Source organism: Cololabis saira, chromosome 9, assembly GCF_033807715.1.
Source record: "Cololabis saira isolate AMF1-May2022 chromosome 9, fColSai1.1, whole genome shotgun sequence".
NCBI classification, from domain to species: domain Eukaryota; kingdom Metazoa; phylum Chordata; class Actinopteri; order Beloniformes; family Belonidae; genus Cololabis; species Cololabis saira.
Genome location: NC_084595.1, coordinates 7,828,622 through 7,838,789, shown reverse-complemented (window position 1 = coordinate 7,838,789; position 10,168 = coordinate 7,828,622). Strand labels below are relative to the sequence as shown.

The following is a 10,168-nucleotide window of genomic DNA, read 5'->3' as shown; positions in this document are numbered from 1 at the left end:
ACAGGGGCTCGGAGCGGGGAGGGGGGTTCAGTCTGAATCGCAGCTGTGTCCCGATCTGGTTGCCGGGAGCGCGTGGGCGTCGGAAGCTTGGATCTGTGAACTTAAAGAGGAACAGAGTTTAGTGAGAAATCGGAGCCTCCCGGGGGACCGCGGCTTCAACGGCCGTCCGCCGCAGGGCCCGGTCCGGTGCGGGCCTCCTGCCTCCCCCCAGCCCGGGGGGAGAGAGAGGAGATGGGATCCTTTGGCCTGGCCAAAGATCCAGCGCCGATGAGATGAAGTTGAGAAGAGCGGAGGGGAGCAGCGGCTTCAACGGCCGGACCCCGCAGGGCCTGGTCCGGTGCGGGCCTCCTGCCTCCCCCCAGCCCGGGGGGAGAGGAGGTGGGATCTTTGGTCCTGCTGCTCAGGAAGAGAGGTTGATCGGAAGAGAGAGAAAAGGAGCAGCGGCAGGGGTTTTGATCCTACGCGCGCTGCGGTGACGTCATCGGTGCCTCATTGCGATTGGATGCGCGCGCTTGTAGGCGCCACCCCCCCCCCCCGCAAGGCATGCTGGGGGTGGTAGTTCAGGCAACGGCGCCATTTTATGAGGCACATTAAAGCGGAAAAGGGGGGTTCAAAGAAGCAGTACCATTTTGAGGTCTGGTTTTGCGCTCCGCTGCATCCGGCTCCCCCCCAGGGGGTGTCGCAAAACCCCAAGGAAGTCTGTTTTCCCTGGCAGAAACCCTGCTGGGTCCTTGTTTTGATCTCTGGCCATGCAGTGGGGGTCGTAAACGGACTATCTCGACCCAGGCCGAGATAACCAGGAGTTAGCAGCAGGGGGTCGCAGGACTTCAGGAAGAAGGGGCAAAGTCTGGTTTTACAGGTCCTCATAATCACAAAAATATACATTTATAAAAGTCCACATGATCACTGGGTGCGGCCCAACAATCCCCCCTTCGAATCGAAAACCGGAATGCAGGGTCTGGTTGTCGAATCTAACAACGGTGCACCAGTCCATGTGGTCATAAACTCTGGTTGGGGGCGTGAGGCTAGCCTGGTTAGTCCACTAGGCGAGCAATGCACAAAAATATGAAAAGAAAAACATATTCAAAGCAATAACATCATTCATTTACCTAACACAGTGATATCACTCTTAAAGTGCGGTAGATGAAAGATAAAAGGAGGGGTTAGTTAGGTTTCAGTATGTACACTGTACCTAAAATCAAAAGCCAACAATTTAACCACTCTTTGATTAATTGCTAGGCGACAAAAACACACAAATTAACTTATGTCGGCTATGGAAGCCTGGAAATTGTGTGTAGGCGTGAATTTTTTTTAACGCCCCAAAGTATCCTACCCCCCTTTCAGGTGTGGAGCGGACTTCCACTTCTGGGTCAGAAAAATTGTGAGGGGGCCGCTGCATACAAGGTACTGCAGCTGTTCAGTGTTCTTTTGCTAAAAGGTCAACCGTGGGACCCCCCTCGCTCTGAGGTACGGCGTCTGCGCCTTGGTTGTTAATCGTGATCTGTTCTCCTCTGGTTTACTTTAAGAAAACGCTGAGCTGCTTCTTCAGCGTCAGTAACAGTGAAAACTGGGAAGGGCCGCAGCTCCTTTCGGGTAATTAATTTTTGGCTTACTCAGGGTGGCGTCTGACCAGGGGGCTCAGGGGATGAGATGACCGGGCTCACCACTTTTGGGTCCAGCCTAAGAACAGACTTGCCTGTCGGTCCATCTGCATCAGCCTGTCCACCTCTGCTGGTTCTCCGTCCACTGCGATGAGCTCTCTGCCATTAATAACCACACCACAGCTCACGGTCCAGGCCCCAGCGCTTCGCTTGGGATTCTGGCAAGAGATTACACTTATTAACGAAGTCAGCTCACGTTATCACCCAGATTAGAAGAAATTAAACCGATAACAAACCCTGAGAGACTGGGGTATTGGTTATAACCTTAGAAGCAAGAACCAACTGAAAGGAATTAATAAAGTGAATAAAAAGGGAGGAATCTTTAAATAACTTTAAATTAAAGATTCAACTTAAAACACAGTAGAGATTAATCTGAGAAGATTAATAACTCACATGGGGTAATCAGCAACAGTTCAATTAGTAGAATTAAAGAACTTAAGTCAACCATTACCTTCAGTTAAGTATGGTTGCAAAAGGGGATTAATCAGAGATTAATAAAATAGTGATCCATCAATAAAAGTTCAGGTTAATAAAATCAGGAACTTACAGCGCGCCAACCATTAGTTTCCATGGAACCTGGTTGCAAAAGGAAATTACTCAAACAGATTCACAAAAATTGAGTGGTAGAAAAAGTTCAGGTTAATAAAATTAACAGAACTTAAAGCAAACCCAACCATTACCTTCAGTGAAGCAGTAGCATTAGCTTCAGTGAAGTAAGGTTGCAGAGGAAATCAATCACAAGATTAATAATCGTGTGATGAAAAATAAAAGTTCAAATTAATTAAATTAAAGAACTTAACAAAGCAACCAACCCTTAGTGAGGCGAGGTTGCCATTAACAGGTTTTAAAATACCCGTAGGAATCAGATAATGAGAGGGGAATAAAAATAGAAATATTTTCTTTCCCGATCAAAATTTAATGTTGTTATTTCATACAACCTGGTCACAAATATCGTTATTATCGAGAGCCTCACACGGGGCACCATTTATGTTGTGCAACTCATAGGTAGCTTGGCTGTCCAGTTATCAAGGCTAATGATAATTCTATTAAAGAATTATTAATAATTAATAAAGTTGACTATTTATCAAATTGTATTATCAAAAATGATAATTCTCGTAGGGGCACCACCGCCGGGGCCTTACTTCCGGTGGGATTCGATAACTAACAGCAGAAAATCAGTCTCATTATGATTTGAATTATCCTGCAGAACAGCAAATCTTACAGAATAACAGTGAAGGCGTGATATCCGAACACTAGGCTCTGCTTAAACAAATCAATTTGTGACCAAATCTTGCATGAAATAACACAACCACTCATAAAGAAATCAATCAGAATTTATTTACATACGGGTGTCAAAAGATGATAAACGCAACACCCAAATAAACCTGATGGCAGAAATGGCTTAAGTATCATCAAAACAATTAATTAACTAGAAAAACAACAATCAATAAAATGAAACATAAATGTTAAATGCATGGAATGAAAAAAAAGAAGAAATCAAGCAATAATAACGAAGATACAGAACATCTACAGTTCAACGGGGCTCCTGTGGTCTTTTAAAGATGGACGCGCCCTCTGGGCCACGTGCAATCGGACCGGATGGCGAACGCAGCATTTAAAACGTGCCTACGGCAGAAAACAACGACTACCAAATAATCAAACATGAATGACTAGCAGAAAGTAGTGACTACAAATTAATGAAAACCGTTCTGATAATGATGCTGATGTAATCTCAGCTCTGAACACAGATTTAGCTCTGTAACACTCTTAAGTTACTGATAACCCAGGTCTCACAATCTCACACACAGTTCTGAACACTCTTAAATCCTACTGATCACTGCTACGCGGGCTCACGTTTCCTCGGGGATCCGGATCGGATGCCTGCGGGTTCTGTGACTGGGCCGTCCCTTCCCCTGAAACGGATTAGACAGCGGCGGGGCCGCCTCGTGCCGGGCCGTGGTTCCGGACCAAACGGAGGCTCACACGCATTCCTAGGCGCGGCGGGGGGACCGGTCTCTCCTTGCCGTGCTTCCCTCTCTGCGCCGGTCGCCGACGCGCGGCCGTCCGGGCCCCGGGAGAGCTCACGCCGGGCGAGACGCCGGCCGTCCGTCCCCGATCCCTGCGCCGGTTGGCAGACAGGGGCTCGGAGCGGGGAGGGGGGTTCAGTCTGAATCGCAGCTGTGTCCCGATCTGGTTGCCGGGAGCGCGTGGGCGTCGGAAGCTTGGATCTGTGAACTTAAAGAGGAACAGAGTTTAGTGAGAAATCGGAGCCTCCCGGGGGACCGCGGCTTCAACGGCCGTCCGCCGCAGGGCCCGGTCCGGTGCGGGCCTCCTGCCTCCCCCCAGCCCGGGGGGAGAGAGAGGAGATGGGATCCTTTGGCCTGGCCAAAGATCCAGCGCCGATGAGATGAAGTTGAGAAGAGCGGAGGGGAGCAGCGGCTTCAACGGCCGGACCCCGCAGGGCCCGGTCCGGTGCGGGCCTCCTGCCTCCCCCCAGCCCGGGGGGAGAGGAGGTGGGATCTTTGGTCCTGCTGCTCAGGAAGAGAGGTTGATCGGAAGAGAGAGAAAAGGAGCAGCGGCAGGGTCCTACGCGCGTTTTGATCCTACGCGCGCTGCGGTGACGTCATCGGTGCCTCATTGCGATTGGATGCGCGCGCTTGTAGGCGCCACCCCCCCCCGCAAGGCATGCTGGGGGTGGTAGTTCAGGCAACGGCGCCATTTTATGAGGCACATTAAAGCGGAAAAGGGGGGTTCAAAGAAGCAGTACCATTTTGAGGTCTGGTTTTGCGCTCCGCTGCATCCGGCTCCCCCCCAGGGGGTGTCGCAAAACCCCAAGGAAGTCTGTTTTCCCTGGCAGAAACCCTGCTGGGTCCTTGTTTTGATCTCTGGCCATGCAGTGGGGGTCGTAAACGGACTATCTCGACCCAGGCCGAGATAACCAGGAGTTAGCAGCAGGGGGTCGCAGGACTTCAGGAAGAAGGGGCAAAGTCTGGTTTTACAGGTCCTCATAATCACAAAAATATACATTTATAAAAGTCCACATGATCACTGGGTGCGGCCCAACACTATTTTCTGCCATAACTTTTGAATCGTTTGACATAAAAAGTCGTGAGTGGTGTCATTTCTGATATGCTTATGGTGGCCGTGAGTGCGAGGGCCCGTTCATCGCTGCTTTCAGCTTTAATTTCATTTTGTATTTTTGATCCGACTCTAAAATTGAAATATGAAAAACCAGGCATTTTTTTTCATTAAAAAACTAAATAAAACGTCACTTTTAATTTTGTTATTTTTGATTAACAATTGAAAATGGAAAGAAGGAATGATACACTGATTAAATCATCACTTTCTTCAGACTTCCAAAGAGAGTGATGATTTAAGCAGCCCAAAAGAAAACAGTGTGAATGTAAAAAAGGTGACAAATTTAATAAATCATTAAAAAAATAATTACAATCCTGCTGCAAGTCAAACAATACAGGAGCTGTGGCAAAACATGTGTAAGTATAAATATCTGTGGTCTATTTACAGAAAAACAGACACCTGTACAGTAGCTTTTTAGTGCCAAGTATGTCCCATTAAACATCTTTTTTAATAAATATAATATATATCATTAACTAGTTAATCTCTGATATATCAACTTGTTTATTTATTATCATTTATTTATTTAAGTATCAGCACTAGAACTGACGTATGTAAATCAGTATAAAAACATAGTATGCTTTCATGGTTACCATAGTAACATTACTTGGCTAAAATGTGTTTAATTGTAACTACAAAGATCCTTTGAGGCACAGGTTTGAATATTCAATGTGCTCCCTCAGCTGAATTTGCACCTCAAGCTGTTATTTCAGGTCTAAAGGATTTGATTTTAGGTTCAGATTAAAATCCCTTCAGGGCCAAATATCTAATTAGCATTTTAGTACGATTACATTTGTCAAATCATATTGAAGGCCATTTGTGAAAATGAAGTGAGTGATTCCTATGATGACTTAAGACTTGAAATATGTTGGTCATTTTACAATGTGACATTTGTTTAATCAATCAAGCGCTATCAGATTGGTAACAGTGTGACATATGAATGTATTTAAATATATTTGATACTTCATTTAATATATATTTAAATCCTATTTTATCGAGATTTGATCTGCGATGTTTTCTCAGACAAATTCAGTGAAAGGATTCACATATTATTATATGAAACTGTGAAAATGAACTCCTCCAGGTTGTGAGCTCAGTTTAACTTTCCAAATTGATCTAACCAGGTTGATGGAGAGCCGCAGTCTCGTCAGTGGAAATACTGGATTTTACTGGACAGAACTCGCTAACCCACTTATCTCACTTTGTAGTGCAGCCTTGCAGCATAAAAAAAATGTTCATCAAGATAAATAATTCCAAACTGAAATAACTAATTTCATAACCAAAGTCTTTAAGATTAAATATGACCCACAGTGGGATTCTATTACATCTCTCTGGTTTCTATTACAGCATAGTCATACTGGGTCTGTCCGCCTCTTCTTATCTCTGCCACATGAGTCTCTGTGGGAGTATTGCATTTTTATTTGATTTCATTTTTATTGCAAAGTCATTTCAGATCCATGGCTGAAGTTTACAAAACACCAGCTGGACTCTGTAGCCACCCGTCTCCTCTGTATCTCTGTTTCCTGTTGACGTGATCCTGCCTGAACGCATCTGGGTCAATGACATGACCCCTATATTTTCTGAAAAACAGATTTTTTTTCAATTCAAAAAAGGTTTAAATGGATAAGAAAATACCATATATATGACCTACCTGTCCCACATATGGACTCACTTGAATTTAAAAAAAAAATACTAGTTATTTGGGATTTTGTTGTTGTTTTAAGCATCAAAATGTCATGTGGTGCGACCGTCCGCCCACGACTCTTGTTTTTAAAACTTTTTTTAAAAATCACTCTAAATGTATTTAAATCAATATTCTGCCCGATCTGGCATGATTTCTGAAGTGTCTTCTAGTGTGTAAGATTGCAACACATTTGTATTTATATTTCTATCATAATATACAAACAAAGTTTGACTGATGATGTCCATTTTAAAATATCATGTGGCGCGACCATTAAATTAAACCATACATTTTTTAAGGCTAGTGCCGATTAGGGATGGGCGGTATGGACTTAAAAATGTATCACGATAATTTCTGGCATTTATCCCGATAACGATAAAAATGATGATAAAAAAATACCAATTCAACTCCACCTTTGTAACTATAAATCTATCACCACATTCAGTCTTTGGAGCCAAAACACTGCTCTAAAAGATACTAAATGCTACTAAACGTCATCAATTAAATTGAATTGATCTTTCTTTCTTTCTTTCTTTCTTTCTTTCTTTCTTTCTTTCTTTCTTTCTTTCTTTCTTTCTTTCTTTCTTTCTTTCTTTCTTTCTTTCTTTCTTTCTTTCTTTCTTTCTTTCTTTCTTTCTTTCTTTCTTTCTTTCTTTCTTTCTTTCTTTCTTTCTTTCTTTCTTTCTTTCTTTCTTTCTTTCTTTCTTTCGGGGAATTTTTTTGACGGTTTATCGTGAACGGTAAAATATCACCTATTCCTAATGCCAATTCATCTTGTCAAAAAGTCAAAAAATTGACCTGTTGAAAATCCTTATTCGTCATTGACCCATCTGCATCTGCGTGACTTTGTTTCCGGTGTGTGATTATCCTGCAGGACTGGCGAAGCCCATGGGGCTGGTGGAGGGGCCCGGGGGCCTCGGCCAGGGCGGAGCCGCTGCCACGCTGGCGGAGGAGGGCCGTGACGCCGAGGGGAAGTACGAGGAGTACGGATACAACGCTCACCTCAGCGACCGCATCTCCCTGGACAGGAGCATCCCCGACTACAGGCCTAAGAAGTACGTGAGCCGCTCGGGTCTTCTTGTTTCCTGTCATGTACTTCCTCCTTCTAACTACAGCCGGACACTTGCTCATTTTCCTCCCTTGGTGGGTTTGTGTTATATTTAAAAGACTGGTGAGGACTTTCTGATTTTTTGATGCTTTGGTTTATTGGTTCAACTTAACCCTTGTACTGTCTTTGGGTCAAAATGACCTAATTCTCCTGTTCCTTCTTTCCTCCTGCTCTCTCCTTCCTTCCTTCCTTCCTTCCTTCCTTCCTTCCTTCCTTCCTTCCTTCCTTCCTTCCTTCCTTCCTTCCTTCCTTCCTTCCTTCCTTCCTTCCTTCCTTCCTTCCTTCCTCCCTCTCTCCCTCCCTTCCTTCCTTCCTTCCTTCCTTCCTTCCTTCCTTCCTTCCTTCCTTCCTTCCTTCCTTCCTTCCTTCCTTCCTTCCTTCCTTCCTTCCTTCCTTCCTTCTTTCCTTCCTTCCTTCCTTCTTTCCTTCTTTCCTCCCTTCTTTCCTTCCTTCCTTATTTTCTCCCTTCCTTCCTTCTTTCCTCCCTTCCTTCTTTTCTCCCTTCCTTCCTTCTTTCCTCCTTTCTTTCCTTCCTTCCTTCTTTCCTCCCTTCTTTCCTTTCTTCCTTTTTTCCTCCTTTCCTTCCTTCCTTCCTTCCTTCCTTCCTTCCTTCCTTCCTTCCTTCCTTCCTTCCTTCCTTCCTTCCTTCCTCACTTATTTCCTTCCTTCCTTCCTTCCTTCTTTTCTCCCATCCTTCCTTCCTTCTTTCCTTCCTTCTTTCTTTCCTTCCTTCCTTTTTTCCTTCCTTCCTTCCTTCCTTCCTTCCTTCCTTCCTTCCTTCCTCCTTCTTTTCTCCCATCCTTCCTTCTTTCCTTCCTTCCTTTTTCCTCCCTTCCTTCTTTCCTCCATTCCTTCCTTCTTTCCTCCCTTCTTTCCTTCCTTCCTTCTTTTCTCCCTTCCTTCTTTTCTCCCTTCCTTTCTTCCTTCCTTCCCTCTTTTCTTCCTTCATTCCTTCTTTCCTCCGTTCTTCCCTTCCTCCTTCCTTGACCTGAAGACAGCACAAAGGTTAATGAATGCACCAAAAGTTCAGCACCTTTTACTAGGATAACTGCATTTTCATCAAGAGTACAGTTTAATAAGATGGTTTTCTAATCTCTGACCAGATGAAAGGTGCATTTTTGCATTTTTATCCATTCATAAAGGTAAAAAAAATAAACTTAGCTGTAACTCCCTGGAAAGTATGTATAAATACCTTCCGCAGTGTTGCTGCCATCCAACACAGAACTCTTAGTATGCGTCTCATTAAAATGCACCAAGTGAGCATTTGCCAAATCCTCTAACTCTCTTTGTCGGGAAAAGGCTGGATGGATCCCCGGATACCTAGACGGATAAATTGATGCAACATTGTGTCCAAACATTCTCTCTACGATTTAATTTAAATAACAAATTGGGCCTCAGCTCACACAGCACTCTCCAGCTTCCACGTTAAAGTAGAAATTGTAAATATTCACCTTTTACGTGTAACAGATACCAGCGGGAGAAGCTCCAGTGTGCCTGCTGGTTCAGGGTTTTACCTCTATAGAGACACAAATTCTCTGAACTAGCTTCAAATTTATTTTAAATGGCCCATGAAAAGTTTGAGGAAGTTTATATGAATATAAACAATGTTAGAAACTACACCTCAGTTTTGTCTAACTTTTGTTTCACACTTGGGTATTAAAGCAGCACAACGTAACTTTCAGCTTTTCTGAGTTTGGCGGCATCTTTTGGACAAAAGCGGTAGTGCTTTACCAGAAAGAACACTACGTTTCCCATGAGCATAGCGCGTACTGCCGGAAAACTCCTGTCCCGTCGCTGCATTTGTTTTGAGAGAAGACGGGACGCTTTTCTGTTTCAGCAAGTGAACAGACGGAACGCAAAAAAAAAAGATGTTAAACTGCTGGAAAGGAACTGGAATTTATCGGGATACCTTAAACAAGGAAGCCAGGGAGCAGTATATAGAGAAAATAATGATTATTAACGGAGCGCCACTCTTTAGAAGGATTTACTGCCGCAGTTCTGCAGAACCGACGTCTCCGGCTACCTTGTTTAGGAGTGTTTGGCAGCTGCTTTGGTAAATGTTTGACTCGCCATGTGTTTCAATAAATTAGTATAATAGTACAACATACAGTACATGTTTTGTATCCCTCTTACTTCTCTTTTCTTTTTTTTGACTGCTATATTATGCTGAAGAGGCTCCGAGGCGTGAGCAATATTTTTTTTACCTCGTGATATTATTTTTTTCCTCTGCAGCTACAAATCAAATAGTTAATATTTTTTCCTCAACAAAATTAATCACACCGCAGAGAGCTGGCCAACAACTGCGTTTAGCTGGAGAAGTGGGGAATAAAACCCGTTTGAATGATCCGACCCCGGTCTGTGAGTGTTTGTTTGTGGTTTAATAAACCCGTGTTTTGATCCGACGCCCGTCTGTGTGCGTGTTAGTTTGTTTACTGAGGAACGTTATGTTTAGTCGTTACAGCCGCGATCCAACCGAGCCGACGACTCTTTTACTCTTTTAATTTGTTATCTCAGATAATTGGCCGGCCTCCGTGGTTCTGCCTCCGAGCAGGAAAGCGGTGAAAAGTTAAACCATTAGCGATC

At 44.0% G+C, this 10,168-nt stretch overlaps 1 protein-coding gene across 1 annotated transcript in view; it reads left to right on the top strand.

The window, feature by feature from the left end:
• Positions 1-6,096: 6,096 nt before the first annotated feature.
• Positions 6,097-10,168, top strand: part of galnt9 (polypeptide N-acetylgalactosaminyltransferase 9) — a 73,923-nt gene continuing 69,851 nt past the window's right edge. Inside the window, exons 1-2 of the mRNA XM_061729757.1 lie at positions 6,097-6,106; positions 7,352-7,532. Coding sequence (XP_061585741.1) covers positions 6,097-6,106; positions 7,352-7,532 — 191 coding nt within the window. The remainder of the gene's footprint in view (positions 6,107-7,351; positions 7,533-10,168) is intronic.